The sequence below is a fragment of the Hemitrygon akajei genome, chromosome 14 (assembly GCF_048418815.1).
Source record: "Hemitrygon akajei chromosome 14, sHemAka1.3, whole genome shotgun sequence".
In the NCBI taxonomy this organism is placed as follows: domain Eukaryota; kingdom Metazoa; phylum Chordata; class Chondrichthyes; order Myliobatiformes; family Dasyatidae; genus Hemitrygon; species Hemitrygon akajei.
This window is the reverse complement of record NC_133137.1, coordinates 71,702,240-71,721,677: the sequence shown is the minus strand read 5'-3', so window position 1 is coordinate 71,721,677 and position 19,438 is coordinate 71,702,240. Positions and strand designations below refer to the sequence as shown.

The following is a 19,438-nucleotide window of genomic DNA, read 5'->3' as shown; positions in this document are numbered from 1 at the left end:
TTCTAAATGTCACTAGATTCTTCACCACAGCAATAATTTGAACTGTGGACAGAACAAGCTCCTTTGTTTCAGAAACAAAAAGAGAAAAAAATGGTGCAAACACTCAGCAGAGCATCATCCACAGAGAGGGAAACAGAGATAACATTTCAGGTCAATGACCTTTCATCAGAACTCATTGACTCTTACTCATCTCCCTCAAAATTACTGTAACTTCAGAACTCTGGGGTTAGGTAAACTCCAACATTCCAATGTCAGTTCATCTCCGTCAGCAGCTATTGCTCAAAACTGCCTTAACAATCCTGCTATTAGTTTGAAAATCCTGTCAAATGCCAAAGAAAATTGTCACTAAAGTTGGAGAGATTGTGATAGCTGGATAGTTCACTAGCCCTTCCGTCAATAACTAAATGGATCAACAAGCAGGAATGACATCTCTCAAAATAATGAAAGAAAAGGGTTGTGACATGACAAAAACTTTGGATTTTTTTAAATATAAAATCTGTGAAGAACTGTTGCATAATTCCTTTTAATTAGTCTCAAATTTTCTAATAAGTGGGCCTTTTTCTTAGAAAGTGCACACTGCAGGGAAATAAGAAGTTGCAGCAGCTTGCTGACTATCTGAATTTTAAAATTGACACCCTCACAATTTTCATTTAAATGGGCACAGCTAAGGAAAAGTTAAGCTGTATTTTCTCCTCACCAATATCTACGTTTCAAAATGGATTTTCATGTATTTCAAACTATAGTCTGAAAATGCTACTTTGACCAGTGTATCACCAAACATTCTCTCTATATTCTGCCTTGTACTTTTAAAGTAGAAGAGAGTGTCACAGAAGCCTGAGGAAGATGGTCAAAAATATAGGGGATTTCAAAGGGATAGACTAAGGAGAATGTTAAGAGGAAGAAATAATTATCAGAGCTGGAAAACCCAGAAGGTGTAAGTTCTACTGTTGAAGACATATCCACTAATGATACGGTAAACATTAAAAGGGATTGTCAGGAGGCTAGAGGTAATAGAGGTAAAAACTATTCTGTTTTGCTTAATGTATAAGCAACACAGAAAATTCACACAATATTTTCTTATATAATGTAAAAAAAATTGTATTTTCACATTACACTGGTCCATCATTTATTGTTCAGGATACATTGGTGCAATTAATACTAAAAAGAAAATTATATATACAGATGAATTACTGCCATATTGGGAACCTGGCAAAGTCATCTCCCCTCCACTGTTCCAAGAAGCTAACCAAGGACCCATTTCTCCAACAGCAATATAAACGTTAGCATGATCACACCATTGCAGTTTAGTGTGGAGTGAGCCGCCACCTCTACATGCAAAGGCTGCCAACGGGGGATAAACATTCAGCTTTACAACACCATGCCAAATATACAACAGCAACAACTCAAAATAAAAAAAATCACCTCATTACAGAAAGGATGTGGATACTATAGAGAGAGTGCACAGGAGGTTTACAAAGATGTGGCCTGGATTGGAGGGTGTGCCTTATGAGAATTGGTTAGGTGTACTTGGCCTTTTCTCCTTAGAGTGACAGAGAATGAGAGGTGACCTGACAGAGGTGTATAAGATGATGCGAGGCATTGATCACGTGGATAACCAGAGGCCTTTTCACAGGGCTAAAATGGCTAACATGAGGGTGCATAGCTTTAAGGTGCTTTAAAGTAGGTACAAGGGGATGTCAGAGGTAAATTTTTCCACAGAGAGAGTGGTGGGTGCATGGAATGCACTGCCAGCGAAGGTGGTAGAGGCGGATTCAATAGGGTCTTTTAAGAGACTTTTAGATAGGGACATGAAGTTTAGAAAAACAGAGGTCTAAGAGGAAAGAAAATTCTAGGCAGTTTCTAGATTAGGCTACATGGTCGCCACAACATTGTGGCCGTAGGGCCTGTAATATGCTGTGGATTTCTGTTTCATTCACCCAAATACTGGTTGTTGATATAACCATGGTACAACTATAAGCAATATTCATACATACTCTTATTTCAAAATGCAATCTCTTTACATAACTACCTGCCCTATTAGGCCTAGTACAATATCCCCTTATCATTAGTTATCATCTCTGATTATCACATGTCAAAAGATCATTCCACATGACAATTGTACACATCTGCAAACCTGATTTTATTGATTAGTTTAAGTACGCATTAGATTAAGAGGATAGTCAGCAAGCTCTCTTTAGGATAAGTTAATACATACAAACCAAGTCTATCTACACTAAAGTAAATAAAATAAAAGGCAAATGTTAAAATTATTCCAAAATTATTAACAGAAAAAATATTAATTTTAATGACTTGTGATCAAAAACTTCCCAAACCATTTCATACTGTTTTCACCACTTTTTAGAGCTGCTTTCCAAATCTATCAACACAAAATATCAACACAAAACTCCATTCACTTTTTTATTTTATACTTCTTTGATAATTCAAATTTCTTTTCATAGGACACAAGATCAACAGAAAAGCATTTAGCCTCTGAGCCTATTACTGGTGCCAGCCACGATAGTTACCCTCCTCCTAGGTGAGCAGCCACTGTCTGTAACAGCAGCAGACGTGAGAAGGATTCTGCAGAGAGTCAACCCCCGTACGGTGGTTGGGCTAGACAACATCCCAGGCCGAGTATTCAGGGAGAGTGCACACCAGCCCTCACAGACATCTTCAACACTTCACTCATCAAGGCTGCTGTCCCCACATGCTTCAAATCAGCCACCGACATCCCTGCACTAAAGAAGTCTACATCTTCAGAACTAAATTACTGCTCAGTGGCACTGACACCAGTCATCATGAAGTACTTTGAACAGCGGGTAACTGCAAATATCAAATCCTCCATTCCTGCCACATTGGACACTCACCAATGTGCTTACTGACAGAAATGCTTTACAAAAGATGCTGCAGTACCTGTAACGTACCTGACCTTAACACACATAGTAAACAAGGACACTTAAGTCAGTGTCACACCATGAGTTTTGGTGAGAGTCGTGTGCCCTTATGAAGGTGTGGACTTTAAAGATTAGATGGCAGGCCACAATCACACATTCAATGTTTATTGTGTGCCAGAGCTAAAAAAAATTGAAAATGTGCAAAACAATAGTAAAATAACTAAAATGACAAAAGAGAAAGTACAGATATATACCATCAGACCTTTAATACCAGAGCTCTGAAATATCAGTCTGAAATAATACCTGACCTTACCACGCCCTTACTCTCTTCCCCACTTACACCAAAATGAGCTTTTAACTAGGGATCTCCTTACTCTAGGAGAAAAGAGGTAGCCCATTTTTTGGAATGCAGGGGAGTTGGTACCATGAGCCTGAACAATTACACAAAAAACCAAACCACAGGATTTCACATCCTTCTTCACAATCAAACGTCCATATAAATACATTCATCACAATAAGACCACAATGACACTGTGCAACAAAATCAATCAACAACTCAGCATTTTCCAGGAGCCAGCTCTCGCTATACCCCCAAAATAACTCTTCCACTGTGGTGAGCACATGCTACCACAAAGAGGCACCTTTTTAAAGATACCCCACCATCAGTAGGGTCCCTTCCCTCAAACTGTTAGCAACAACAAACAGGATGTGTTAAGGAATGCCACAGTCCTGGAGTGTGCAAGTACAAACAGAAGTGTTCAAGCTGCGTGTTAGCCCGAGCGAGTGTACCAAATCAGCATGTCAGCATTGCCAGACAGGGATAATGAGAATTATGAGGCAATGGGTGGGGGGGTGGGGAAGAGGAGGGAAAAATTACTTGTGACAGACCTGCTCTGTCACATTACCCTCCACTCTCTTCTTGTTTATCCAAGTTGGGTAAAGAGGAGAGAGAATGCAGTGACATTCTGCTACCCGCTCTGTGACAGATTGTGAAATAGAAAGGCTGCAGGACTAGATACCATCCGGTAACGAGGACTTTTTGATCCTTTGTGGTGTGGATCCAGGTCAAGACAAAGTGGAAATCCCTCCCATACTTTTTCTTGTTTATTCAATTATGTCACTTCACATTTCCATGAATGTGAGTAGCAGATTTTCAAGGAGGCAAAAGAAATTTTTCTTTCAAGTAACATGTCTCAAAATTAATAAATTATTTTCGACGTATTTCCTTGCATAGTCAATGACTGTCCCAAAGACAAGATTCAAACATTTCACTTTTGGTAAATCCTATACTGTATATGTTTATGTAAGCAACCAGTTGAGATTAAACAAAGACAATGGCGGGATAAATATCCATCAGGACAATAGTAATACTGCTATTCATCTTTAAAATGCAACTGCACAACTTTTTAATTCCATATAGGAAACAAACATCACTTCACGAAGATTTCATGACACCTCAGACTCTATAGAACTTTCTCAGCTCTACAGGGTAAATCATAATTATTTGCTCATAACTCTGACACGTTTTTGGAAACCATGACCTTCTGATTCAGAAGCAAGAGTGCTATCACTCAGAGCAATTTAATAGCTGCACATTTACTTAAACATTTACCATAAGCCTCAAAATATTCAATAACAATTACTTGGCAGTATGTTTTATGACTTTATTTCAAATGGGTACCCGTGATTAAATTTTAAACTAAAGTCTTCAGCTCTGGTTCACTTTTAAAGATATCTATCGCAATATTAGATATTTTAAAATCTTAGTGCAAACACATATTTAAAATGTAAATATGGTACATATGTAAAATGCCTTTTTGAGACTATCAGTACATTCAACAATTGTTAAACACCACGATTTAATGGATCATGTAAAACCCAGTGAATTCATATTCTGCAAAAATATCGGTTAATTATAAATTAATAGACACAAAATGCTGTCAGAACCCAGGAAGTCAGATAGCATCTATGGAAATGTATAAACAATCAATATTTTGGTCTTCTTCAGGATGGAAAAGGAAGAGAGAAGATGCCAGAATAAAAAGGTGGGCAGAGAAGGAGGATAGCGAGAATGTGACAGGTGAAGCCAGGCGGGTGGGAAAGATAAAGGACTGTAGAGGAATCTGATAGGAGAGGGGAACGGATCATAGGAGAATGGGAAGGGGAGACCTCAGTGGGGTGGTGACAGGCATGTGAAGAGGTAAGAGGCCAGAGTGATGAATAGAATAGAAGAGAGGAGAGGGATTTTAAGGAGAAATCGATCTTCATGCCATCAGGTTAGAGGCTACCCAGATGGAATACAAGAGGAGGCCATGGTCCGACACGTTGGAATGGGAATGGGAATCGGAATTAAAATGTTTGGTCACCAGGAAGCTCCACTTTTGGCAGATTGGGGTTATATCTATTGTAAATGACTTGCTGTTTACACAAGCAATCACAAAATATGTATTTAATAAAAAGAAACAGAAATACAGATTTTGATAAAAAGATAGCAATTTATGCAAGATTGTCCCTTTTTCGAAATCAGAAATTTAAGATGAGTTTGTCTTTAATACCCTTACAAATAGTGAATCCCAATTCATGCTTCTATTAACAAAATAGAAATTAAAATACCTTCACCATGGCTGGAGCTGGCATTCATTTGGAATGCAAGGGCTGAGGAACCTAAATTAGCAAATTTCCACCTATTTTCTGTTTGTTTGGTAAACTATTAATATGGGAGTCCAATGGACATAGTATATCTTACACTAGAAAATTCACATGAAGTTTATCGTGTAAAATACATGTCCAAATTGTCTCAGTTTTTTAACCACATGAGCAGCATTAGATATCTGCAACAAAGAGCAAAAGCAATGGGATGCACGAACTCCAGCAAAAAATAAAGTACTTGACAGAGCGTAGACATTCGCAAGGCATAAATGTTTGCCAAAGTCTATCCTGAAAGAATATGGATTAAGCATTTTGTGATGAACAAGTCAAATAGATCATCAGAAAAGTGAATACTTACAATATAAAAGTGTGATTCCAATTGACTTATGTGGCTCATTCCTCTAAGATCACAGCTAAATGAGGGAAGTCACGTAAGGAATAGAAGTGTTAAGGTTTTCTTTTGGGAATGTACTTTACCTTGTCAAAAGAAAACGCTGTTGCTAAATCCCTGCACTAGCCTATGCAAATAGTGTTGCTCATGAAAAAATAGATATGTTATGCTATAAAAGGTGGTGGTGTGGCATCCAACTCAATTTGATCCATTTATTGATGATATAAACTCATGCTCTTCTGTTTGCTAACCATCTGTTTACTGGCTTCTGAATTAATTTTATAACTTTCATTCCAACATGTTTCTGTTGATGGACTTGTGCCATATGCTATTTCTTAACCACAGACCAGCTTTCCACTCTAACACACTGTTGGCATTTGTATCCAAGAAGTTTCACCTAACAACTTTATCCACCATATAGAAAAAAATGTACATCTGATTATTACCTGCTACAGGAACCAGGAACTCAGTGTGAATCCCATGACTAAATTTTTTCTCATTTGTCCATCAACTCCAGTCTATTTTCTTGCCATTCACCTTCACATTGGCATGTCTTTTTAACTTTCTATAGCAGCCAAGTCATCTACCATACAGCACTGGGTCATAAGAGTGAACCGGAGCACCAAGGATTAACAAGAGCTTGGAAGAGAATGGTGTGACATTTCAATATTATTTGCTCATCTACTGAGACTCCTTAATCACAAGAAGACCAGTTTTAAATTTTCATGCATTACAATGAATCAAACTTTAATGGGCAGGGAGAATATTTGTGTACATCCTATACACAAGAAAGTTATTGGGATGTCATTTTATAGTGGAAGACAACTGTAGACGGAGCATATGGATAATCTCCATCTCTGATTAATGTGTGCTTCAGCTCTTACAAAGAGCACAGGTTGACTGCCTCTTCTATTGGACTTCATCATGAATCTAAAACTTTTATTAAATGCCATTTCTTTTCTTTGAGTAATTGTTTAGGCAAGTTAACATCAAAACTGCACCAAACTGGATCATTCCCTCAACCATGCAACCCTGACAAAATACACAAGAAGCCATGAAACTTTAAGGGGAAAAAGCATATCATCAGTTGTTAACACGAGGAAATCTACAGATGCTGGAAATTCAAACAACAACACACACAAAATGCTGGTGGATGTGTGTGTGGTCAGTAGCGGGGTATATGACTAAGTCCCACAAAACTGAGGATTTCTGACAGTGATTGGTGGGAGGGGCCTGTCATACTCCATTGTCACACTTTTCAGGTGGCTCTGGAAGTCGAGCCCCCAATAGCACAGGGGCACACAGTTGAGGCATGACCAGTAACACAAAGTCCCGATGTTCTGTGCCCTGCACCATCAATGTCACTACACAACCCCCCCCCCCCCCCCCCCGGATGTCTGTGGAAAGCGATCCAGAAGCCATGGTGACCTTCTGGCTTACCGGCTGTGTCACGAGTCCGCAGCGTTGCACTGTGTCCGGGTGAATAAAACTCTCAGTGCTGCCCGTGTCAAACAGGCAGCTAGTCCTGTGCCCCTCCACCAGGATGTCCATCATTGACCTTGCGAGCTGGTGTGAAGCGCTTTGGTCGAGGGTCACAGAGGCCAGAGTTGTATCGCCGTCTTGATGCCCGGTAAGCACCTGTGGGTCGGAGGCGGGGCAAGGTGGCGCTGACAAAGATGACAAAGATGCCTGGCCTGCTGTGTTCCACCAGCATTTTGTGTGTGTCATCAGTTGTTAATGTTGTATTAGGACATTGTGATAGTACTAACTCTACAGGGATTCAGACCCCAAGGGTCAATCCAAACTTCAAAATTCAGAAGCAAATTTATTATCAATGTACAAACATGTCAGCGTATACTACACTGAGATTCATTTTTTTGTGGGCATACTCAACAAATCTCTGGAATAATAACTATAATAGAATCAATGAAAGACCACTCAACTAAGGCATTCAGCCAGAGTGCAGAAGACAACAAACTGCGCAAATGCAAAGAGAAGAAACAATAATAATAAATCAATAAGCAATAAATATCCAGCACATGAGATGAAAGTGAGTCCATTGGTTGTGGGGACATTTCAAGGATGGTGCAAGTGAAGTTGAGTGAAGTTATCCCTTTTGGTTCAAGAGCATAATGGTTGAGGGGTAATAACTGTTCCTGAACCTGGTGTTGTGAGCCCTGAGACTCTTGTACCTTCTTCCTTATGGCAGCATCGAGAAGAGAGTGTGTCCTGGGTGGTGGTGGTGGTGGTTCCTGATAACTGATGCTGCTTTCAATCAGATATGCTTTAGCCATGATGGATTGAGCTGTAATATAATCAATGAAAGACTGCACCAACTTTGAATGTTACCTGGAATGGTTTGGATTTCCAAATATGCAGTCCAAAAATGCGCACATTTCCATGTGCATCTAGTTTTGTGTTCATGCTGGCATGAGTAGGAGTGGGTTTAACTTAAATAGATGCTGATAAGTACAGGTTGAGTACCCCTTATCTGAAATGCTGGGGCCCCGAAGTGATTCAGATCTCAGATTTTTCCAGATTTGGAATGTATAATGAGATAGGTTGGAATCGCCATCATTCCCGACTCTGAATTTATGTGCTATCAATAAGCAGTCTTTGTCCTGCACTTGTTCATCACACATATGTACTGATGCAGCCGTTCAGGGTGTTAGATTTTCATCAGTGGCAATTTTGCCAAACTCATCAATGAATTTCTCTGCTGCTTCATGATCAGCTGACACGTTATCACCACAAAACTTTTTAAAAAAAATAATTCTGTGCCTTTTCTTAAATTTCTGTAACTAGCCTGCTGAATACTCACAATTAACTTCAATTTTCAGGTCGCCATGATAGATTTTGTTTGTTTCATGATCAGCAAACCATTAAAGCAGTATATGTGCACTTCAACGCTGACAATTCACTCTTTCAATACATGATTGCGATCTTCATTTTTTTCTATTTTCCATTAACTTCTGTTCATCACATATGTGAGGTCACTTTTCAGAACTGTCTGAGGGGTGCAGAGACCTGTGCATTGCCTGGGAACTTTCCAGTGTCTTGTGGAATTTTCCATTGGTGACATCATGTCAGCACTCAAAAAGATTTCGGATTTCAGTTGTTTTCGGATAAGGGGTACTCAACTTGTACTATGATATTGCTTGGCCAATCTGGCGCATTTCCCCACAAAAGCGGGCATCATTCACAAGATGGATATTGTGGAAAAACTGACTACAAAGTGTATGAAAAAAATGGTGGCATTTCAGTAATATTTGCTTCTGTATTGAAACAGCTTGCTATAAGAAGCTCAGTTTTAATTAATATCATGATGAGTGAAAATTTAACTTGTAGAAATCAGCACAGTCAATCTCTAATCAACCAATGTATGAATTGACAAGAGAAGCTTTATTCACACCAAGGCATTCTTACTATTCATTTGCAGGATGTGCACATCACGGGCAAGATCAGCATTTATCATTCCTCGTTATCTTTGAACTGCACCTGATAAGCTATTTTGCAGGCAGTTAACCAGATTGGTGCATGTCCAGAATTATACACTGACCAGGCTAGATAAGGACAGATTTCCTCCACCAAGGGAAATTAATGAATCAAATGAGTTTTATGACAAATCGGTATTTTCATGATCACCATCACTGATAGTAGCATTTATTCCAGATTTTTAATTAACTGAGTTTAGATTGCCCATCACAGAGATTTGAACTTGTGTCTTTACATCATTGGTTAGTATTTCTCTATTGCAAATCCAGAAATTTAACTAGTTGGCTGCAATATTCCATAAATTAAAATAGCTAATTTATGTGCTTCCAAGTAATAACTTCATGGAGTTACCAAAAAAGTCATGGAAATCACAGGAAACATAACATGGATTGATTTAACATCAGCATTTATCAACTTAAATTACAAATTTACATCCATATACAGAGTAGAAATAAAAAGGATGGCACATTGATGAATTTGGAAAAAAAAAATTCAGGTCATAGAGAAGGCCACTGAATGAAATATTGGTTTCCCAAACATAGAAGTTAAGAAATCAATAAAAATAACACTTCTGTGAATTAAAGATGCATATCTGAGCAGGAGAAAATTATTATAAAGAAGTATTTCAAAAATTAGGATTGTATTGTCTGTAATAAATGTAGTTCTTCAGACTAAACAGCCTGAAAGAGTAAATAAATAACTTTCACATAGCTAACTAATAAAAGGCAGGTGTAAATTGAACATTGGAAACGTGAGTGATGATAAACCTGATCCTGATTCGCATCTCTATTGTGGACTGAGGGTGGGAAGGAGGCAGGGAGAGGCGAATCATGGTTGGGAGAGGGGGTAGAGCAGGAAGCACAAGAGAGAAATTCTGTAATGACCAATAAACTAATTGTTTGAAATCAAATGATCTTGCCTGGTGTGTCGGAGCAGGGTGTGTCTGCACTCGTACCACCCCCCTCGTTCCTGGCACTCCTTTCTCTGCCACCTGTCCCACAACTCTCCCACAGCACTCCCACCCTTGCCACTCCCAACATCTTTTGCTCCCGGCAGGTTCATAAACTCACTGTCCACTCCATGTTGACAAAGACAGTACTATGACAAATTCTTAGGCACAGTACTGTAAAATGGGTAGGCAAAACAACGAGGATCAAGTGCAGATAGCTTGAATATTAAATTACAGCCAGATATACTATGGGTCAAATAAGATGATGTGAACTCTTTAATACTGCATATTCCAGATCAGTTCATATTTATTATTCTCCTTAAATATTAGCTGTTCAGATACTGCAAGATGGTCAAAGAAAATAAACAAAAGTAGGTACAATGATGGCATACCTAATGGAAACAGAGAAATTAGAAGCTGGGAAGGGCTCAGCACAATATAATTTTCAATGTTGGCAAAATCATTGATAACGCACATTTGTATCACAGGTGAATAATTCACACACCAAATCAAAAATGATTTGCATAGGAAAGGAACGACAACTCCTGTCAGTGGTCAAATTTTTCCTCATGGAAATGACTTCTCTTTCTGCAAGTCAATGTTAGGATTAACTCGGGACCCATCAATTAATCATGGGCATCATCCTCAAATCAAGGGCAAAGAAGTGGAGTTTGAGCCACTGAAGTTGACAAACATATTTTCCAGGGAAGCTGGTTAAATATTAGAGGCTTTTAACTTCATAGAGAAGCATAAACACTCACACGCAGAAAGACAAACCTAATTATCATTTGAAGGAATACAAAAATTAGTAGACTTAATAACCTACAGTACCAGATGCTATTTCCCAGGTGGGATTTAAAACAGAATCCTCAATCAACCTGACTTCACTGAATGTAAGACAACAGTCTCTGCATTAAAGTCAAGAATTTTGAGAATGTCTCTCATTCTTTAGTGCACTGTTATCTCAAATTTACCCACATGTAAACCATCAAAAACAAAAATAAAATTACAGTACAGATGTTGTTCATTTTTAATAAATCATGAAGTGCAGTAAATTCATTTTACATCTGCCTTCCAAAAATGAGTTACATCTCATTGTCCTACAGAAATATAGACAGTTGAAACTTCATTTCTAATTTTACCTGCTCAGATTAAAGATGCTAGCCTTTTGCTTGTTTTCACTTCCGCTCTAACTACAGAACATAGTTGGTAATATGTAATTGTGGAATTTAGCAGAAGAACTAGAACAATTTCTTATTAAAAATTGTCCCTCCTACCATGACTGCAGCTTAGTGAAATAGGTAGAGCAATGACTGGGAGGTAAATTAGCAAAATTGCTTAGTTATATTCCTGACTGCAATACAATGGCACCATTCATCAATCTACCTTTTAGTAACCATTAGCAGAATTTTAAAGTATGACAGGTTTCACATATTTTTGGACAATACAACCATGTACAATGCCAATAAATGATTTCATACTCAGCTTTTTTTTAGCACTGTTAACGGGATACTGCTTAACGCCATACATTCTGGCTAAGTAGATTTGTTTCGTGCAGGCATCAGCAGATTTACTCTGTTATAGCTAGTGGCCCTGTTATTAATTATATCCCGTAAAGCTGTTACAATCTTCTAACACAGAGCTGCTAATGGTGAGAAGTAAAACATTAAAAATCTTAACACCACAGATGGCTATTCAAGCGTTAACCCTTAGAGAATCGTTACACAGTGAAGCTGAAAGGACTGGTTTGTCAGACAGCATAGCTAATTAAATATTCATTGTTGGTTTTGCTTATTCTTTTACTTTTCAGCTTTTGGAGTAACATATAGTTCTACCTCCCCTTCCTTTCAGACTTCACATGCAACATCCTACTTCCGTCCTTCACAGTAAAACAGATTTGTACTCCTATCAGCTCGTTTACAACAATTCTCATTTATTCCATTATAGATGATAAAGTAAGTAAAGGTCAAAAGGCTTGTTATCAGAAATAATGGCAAATTATTGGAACCAGAAAGGTTAGTCTCGACTCAGGAAGAAAATAACTTTTTTCATAATTGTTATTCATTAGTAATTTAGCTCCCCTGACATTACTTATTAGCACAACTTTGGAATTAACTGCTTTAACTCTTCTGTTTAACCCAGAAATGAAATGAAAGGAGCCAAGGCCTGATGAAGAGTCTTCTCAAACATCTGACCTACTGAGCTCCTCCAGAATTTTATGCGTGTGTTACTCTCAATTTCCAGCATCTGCAGACTCTTCTGTGTTTATCAAGACTTATGAAGGTTTTAAATTGATTGAAATCTGAACTAGAGTGTGGAGGGTTTCTTTCCACATCCCCCCCCCCCCCCCCCAGTGTGGACAGTTAACTCAAATTAGTCAAACGTCCAGTTCTAAACTAAATGGCATCTGCAGCCTGAAAAAGCCTGGAAGCATTCTGAGAGTAGGAACTCAAATTACACCTCATCTTTCCCCAACGCAGTCGGATGGCACAGTGAAACTGACTTTATCTGCAGAGACATAAAACATGTATTCAGGTGCCAGACTATCTTCAAATTAACTATTAAAATCACAAAATAAATTTGCAGTTCCAAAGAAAATATCCTGATTATCCCATTTATGGCCCAACAGACCAATAGTCCAACTTTAATTCTATAATGGTTTAAATACAATTTATCACGCTGAAACTTATACTTTTTTACATTTTCAGAGTATTAATTGCTCATTCATTAGTTTATCAATAACAGGAGTATGTTCAAAACTGTTGAATTAATCCCTTAATTCTTCATGTCTGCTTTGTAATACCATAATACCATCCAGAGCTGGAATAGAGAGGTGAGGGACAGGGGTGAAACTGGGGATGGTAGGTGACTGTAGACCAAAGAGCAGTGCCAGCTGGCAGGATCCGGGGGGGGGGGGGGGGGGGCAAGATAGAGTTGAGAGGCAGAGGGGCAGATGGAGTCTGGTGGGGAGTGGGGTGGGTGTATATGGAGACAGCAGCTGGAGGATGATAAGCAGAAGTGCAAAGCTCCAAGCATTGGAATCTGATCAGGAAGGAAGGTGAAAAAGTGAGAGATGAAGGGCAAATACAAGGTGATGATGGAGGGGAAATGGGTGAAGTGTGTAGGTAGTTGGCATATGGAACCAAGAGGGGGAGGAAACAAACATAGGTAATGAGGGCTGGTGGGGGGGCACAGAATGGGAGGTGGCAGGTATAGGAAAGGATCAAAAATATCAGAGAGCCTGATGTGGATCAGAAAGAGAGTAAATTTATGAAGATGTTAGGGTTGCATGAAATTGAAAAACACAATGTATACTATTGAGTTATTAACTACACGGGCAAATTTTTATGTCCAACTTATGACCCTCAACAGCTACGTTTCCCACAGGTATCTTTTGATTATACTCATCCTTAGTAAGCTGGGTACAGTTTTCTCACAGGTACCAATGGCTTGCTAAAATGCCATTTTCAGCTTTAACAAAAACCCATGTCATTTGAATTATACCCAAATACACCAGAAACATTTCATGCAAGGCAAAAAATTAATAAGCAATTGACACACTATGTTGGACACAGTCGTACATCAAATATTAACCGGTATTACTTTGAATGCTGAGTGATATGCAGTGCATTGAGCAGGCATAATGGGCTGTTCACCTATTCCTGTTTCTATTTACGTTCCAGATTTATGTAGAGCAATTGCTACTTCAGACTGTACAGATTTAAAATAAACTTAGAAGTTAGGTTGCATCTTTCTCGAATGATTGCTGCTTCTTTAATCAGCACTTCAAGGTCAAATGTAAAAACCTTTGGAACTCCAAGTGCAAACTATAATCTTACCATGTACTTCAGTAGTACAGACTCTTACTTTTGTGTAGAAATAAGTAATAAAAAAATGGATATTAGAAATGGTCTTGTGGGTTGTTTCAGAGAATACAGATCAGTTTTCTTTGCAGAAGATCTCCAATCATTTCACAAGACTGACCATGAGCCTTGTGCTGTATGTTGGTTGAATTCTTCATCCAAGTCATATGTCTTTGATCTTTCATACTATTCCAACAAAGCTCAATATAATCTTTAAGAACAGAATCATGTTAAAAATTCTAGTCCTCAATAATAAATTCAAAAGTTTCAAATATAAGTACCTGCAATGGCTGATCCAGTAGTTAATTTTCACTCCCACCCCTTCATCTCCAGAAATTTCAGATATCACATCTTCTCCCATGAGCACTTCTCCAGACACACTGCACATTTTGTCACTCATCATCCTTCAACCATTTGTGTCATTTAATCACATGACTATCCCCCTTCTGTCCTCTCTACTTCTCTGTAACTTGTTTGATCTCTTATCTTTCCTCATTCTGACAAATGGTGTTCAGTATTAACTCAGTTATTCTCTCTGCAGATGTTGACTGACCTGAGTAGTTTTAACTTTTCTGCTTTTCCCTCAGAATAGAAAATTACTTTCTCAGATATAGCAAACATATTTCTCTTGATTCAAACTTAAAACTCATATATCTTGTCACATTGCAAAATAAAATGTTAAGTTGTCTGACTTAAATTTTAGCTTCTTCTTGAGACTTTTCATAAATTGTTTAGGTTAATTCCTATTACAAAGTAATTACCAAACATACTTCATCTGGATAAAATCAAAATATGAACATTGAAAATATAACAGTGACTTCCTATCCCATCACCTCTACAACAATCAAGCTCTTAAATTGCTGAAATATATTAACCACATTCAGACATGAAGTCTACAATTTCTCTTCATTTGTTTTAATGGTGAGTTTATTGACAGATTTAGCAAAGAAAGAACTTTGACCTGAAAGGAATTAACCAAATTCATCTTCTGTTTAAATATTTCTCTAGTTGTTCACTTCAGTTGTACCATATCTTCACACACTAATGCACATATAAACTTTTATTTCTCTGGAATAAACAGACTGTGAGAAAAGGTAAACTTTAAAAGATTTTGGGGGAAAATGGACTTCTCCCTTACTTATGATGAATTCACAAAGTTCCATGTTCTAAGAATCAATAGAGGTCTGTAGAAGAAAATTAAAATACAGCATAGCTTTTATATTTAACAAAAAGTAATTTCTAATATTCAAACTTCATGACAGGCACTGGTTATGTACTGCACACCCCAACTGTCCTCACAGAATACTACTGGCCTCCTAGACCAATCCAGAGCAGAGGACAGGAAAGAGATGATAACCTTCTTAAGATTCATAGTGGGTGACAATGGTAGATTTATTTCCCAAAAGGACACAAGGAAACTACAAAGGATCTCACTGTACATAGGTTCACTACCAATACTACTGTTCATTCAAATTATCCAATTTAATTACTATTGCTCAATTACTGTGATAGGTTTAAACTAATGCCTCTGGGTTATGATTCCAGCCTCCCAATTACTTGTCCAGGAACATAAGGAATTGTGAAATAAGGAAGAATAATATTCTCGCTTTAAGGTAATTATTTTTAATATGAATCCTCATGGGGATAAAACAGGCAGAATCAGAAATCAGTTCTCACAGAGCTTTAATGACATATCTACAAAACAAATCTCTCACTGATATGCAACTTCGAAACAAGATGCAGAACCAAGACTGGTTGGTATGTGCCAACAGTTCATACTAGGCTGCTGGCAGTTGCATTTATGGATGGGAAGTCACAAACATCGTCTAAGTTCTTCCGAAAGTTCCCAACAGTGATCCAAATTGGATGAGCTTTCTTCAGCTCCCCATTGAGGAATTTAATGGATGAATACTCAGCTCATTGTTCCTGCACCCATTCATTTCATTGGAAAGGAACAGCTACAAAAGGTAAGTATAAGGGAGTAACTTTCTGTTCAACTAATTGAGTATACCAGAGTCTAAAACTGATTAATAACATTTAAGCAAATTAATAAATAATTTACATAATTGTTGTTTTGAAAATCAAGGTATTCAAAGCCCTGAATCATAGTTTGGCTAATTGGCAAAGGTTTTTTTTTGCAGCTGTTTAACGATTACATCTTTCTCTGGCACACCAACTTAATAGTGTCATTAAATATAGAGATACTATGCAGGGACTTGCTATTTTGAAACAAAACAGTTTTTGCAAACTCATTCACAACAGGTGCTCAGAAGCTCAAAGAAATGCATAATTACCTTCTACACAGCATTAGGATTATTTGTATCCACTAATTGACAAGATCGTCCAATTTTCTTACCACTGAAAATCACAAGAATTCACTTACTGTGCATTCTTTGATTTTCAACACAAAGAATTAAGTTGTGCTAAAAGCTTGTGGCATCCATTTACATCAGAGTGCACTTTTCATCAAGTTGTGCAATGCGACATGAACATGGGAATAGACCATCCAGCTCGTCCAATCTGCTATGCCATTCAATAGATCTCCAACCTCATTATCATTTTCCTGTTCTCTCCCTATAACTATTATATAAAGTTAAATATTCTTAAATATACTTAGCAAATGCCACAGTTTCTGAGTAATGAAGAAATTTCACATCCCAATCCCACTGCTTTTTCATGTAACATGAGACCGTGACCCTTGTTATTTTAATTCTTCCCTCATCTAGCCTATCGAGCAGTGTCAGAACTTTCTAAGTTTCAATTCCCTGTTCATTCTTCGAAACTCTGATGGATACAAACCTAATCAATCTAACCCCCCTCTCCCGTCATATAACAAACCAGTCATTTCAATACTTGATCTGGAGAATGAATCTCTGTTGCACTGATGACAACAAAGATAGATCTACATGGGTGGGGGGTGAGGGGGGGAACAGTGAGTGATGTAAGAGGAACTGTCAGTGACTTCTAAAGTACTGATGTACAGTTAAACTGGAAACCTTACATCTGCTACCAATAAATCTCTAGTCTTCCTCAGACTGAACAGTTCTATCTAATCTTCAGTAGTACGTGAATTGATCTTAATTTGAATATACAAATTACTGTTTCTTTAGAAAAACCCTAGAAAACTTTTACATCTTTTCTTTAACAGCATGAACACGGGCAATTTGTGAACTTTACTCAATAGAACTTGTATAAAAATCAAAACACCTGGCAAAAAATTGAAATTTAAAGTGAAGACATTTTTTTTTTGAATGAATAATCAAATGTGATTTCATCAATCTACAAACCAGACACGTTTCCCCCCATTCAATTGGTTCCTTTTAGAAATAATTCATGCTTGCCATAATAAAAGTGATAATACTGAACCAGCTGAATGTAATGTTATTTTTGTGACATATATCTGAAGCTCAGAATTATCTCATTATAGTTTGGCACATAATGCAATGCTTTCTCCATTTTATACATGACTATTTATGGCACTGCCTTATAATTCACTCTAGCCTTTGCAACACATGAAATAATATCAGACTATCAGTAGTGAGAAGTTTAACAAGTATTTCAAATCAAAGATTGCTGTGCTAAATCATTTATGTGTACAGCATCACCCAGTGGGCTGAAATTAGATTTTAGAACACAAAACTTAAAAAATGAATTTAAAAATGTAATTAAATGCTTATGGATTATTAAACAATGGCACCCAGAATTTCACTGGAACAGAAAGGCACTCACAGAATGGATTGAAACTCATTTACTAATTAGATTACAGTTTATTATGGAGCAATTTATTAGTTGCTTCAGTGTGAATTTTATTCTGCTCTCAAGTATTAAAATTGGTAAGAATTACTCCAACTTTCTTTCACTGATCTGAATTCTAAGAATGTATTTTTTATTATTATGTATTTTATATTAAGGTGAAAGACTTCAAGTTCTCTAGCAATTGAAACAAAAATCAGAAATAGAAGATTACATAGCCTTATAGATGGCACCAGAATTGAACTCCGAACTCGGACAGCCCGAGCTGTAATACTGTTGTGCTAACCATTACCGTGTTTTTCTCAGCATAATTCAATTCTCCAAAACATGGGACAGACTACGGTAAGTATAAATAATTATTTTTCTTCAACTTTAAGAGTATACAGACACTAGACTGATAAAATGAGCACAGTGATTACAATACTCAAAAATTATAATACACTACAAACCATTTGGCGTAATGTTGTATAATGTCCATACTCATTGTTTTTTGAATGAAACAGTAATGTAAAGCAATGATAAGAATGCACTACATCTCAATGCATAACCTAGTAGGGCACAACATGACTGTTCTGTTGAGCCAAACTCAATGAATTATATTTACTCTGAGTCAATGTGCTCTATGAAACTGGGTCCTGGTCGGCTAAACCTTGCACAGTCCAAAGCTCTCCTAGTAAAATTGCAAGCTGCGTTCTCAGAGAGGGGTGCACAGTTGATCAAGTCATATTTGTTGTTTAAAATGATTAAATTTAAGAATTAGATTAAATACAGAAGAAAAATCAAGCAAATCAGGCTTATATGAGCTTAGAAAAATGAGATGTGATCTTATTGAAACCTACACAGTTTATGAAAGGCTCCTTAAGGTATAAGTACAGAGATGAAACACCCCCTCTCTATAATATCTAGAACAAGTCAGGAGCTGGTCATTCAGAATAAAACATGATGTGATGAATCTGTGCAATTCAATACGTGATGGTGGTTGAGGCTCAGCTGCCAAGTATAGAGAGACAGTGATTTTTTAAGGTATTACAGGAATCAAAGGAATAAAAATTAATGTTGGAAATTAGTGCTAAGACAATAGATCACCCACAATACTACCGAATGATGGGATGGATACCAGGGTACGAATGGCTTTTCCCCAGATTTAATGTTCCTCTGAGGTTCCATAGGGATCAGTACTTAATCTAGAAAATATATTTTAATAATTCAGACCGGGGCACAAATGAAAGGCCATTCACACATTTGAGTGTAAGGAGGAGCAATTAAGATTCAAAGGGCTATCAATGGACAATTCAGTTGAGCAGAAAAGTGGCAAACTGGATTTAATTTACGTTGCATATTATTATGCTGCCATTTCACAAGACACTGGTGAGCCACAATTGGAGTTTGTCACCGTTAAAGGAAAGTTATTGTCAAGCTAGAAAGGTAGAGATTACAAAGATGC

The 19,438-nt window shown here is 37.5% G+C and overlaps 1 protein-coding gene across 5 annotated transcripts in view; it reads right to left on the bottom strand.

Moving 5' to 3' along the window:
- tbc1d22a (TBC1 domain family, member 22a) overlaps window positions 1-19,438 on the bottom strand; it is a 274,507-nt gene that overhangs the window by 32,870 nt on the left and 222,199 nt on the right. Inside the window, exon 14 of one of the 5 annotated variants that reach the window (XM_073066368.1) lies at window positions 12,818-12,886. The exons of the other annotated variants lie outside the window; for them this stretch is intronic. Within the exon in view, the coding sequence (XP_072922469.1) occupies window positions 12,833-12,886 (54 nt within the window). The 3' untranslated portion in view covers window positions 12,818-12,832. Of the gene's footprint in view, window positions 1-12,817; window positions 12,887-19,438 lie in introns of those variants that run through there. 5 annotated transcript variants of the gene reach the window in all.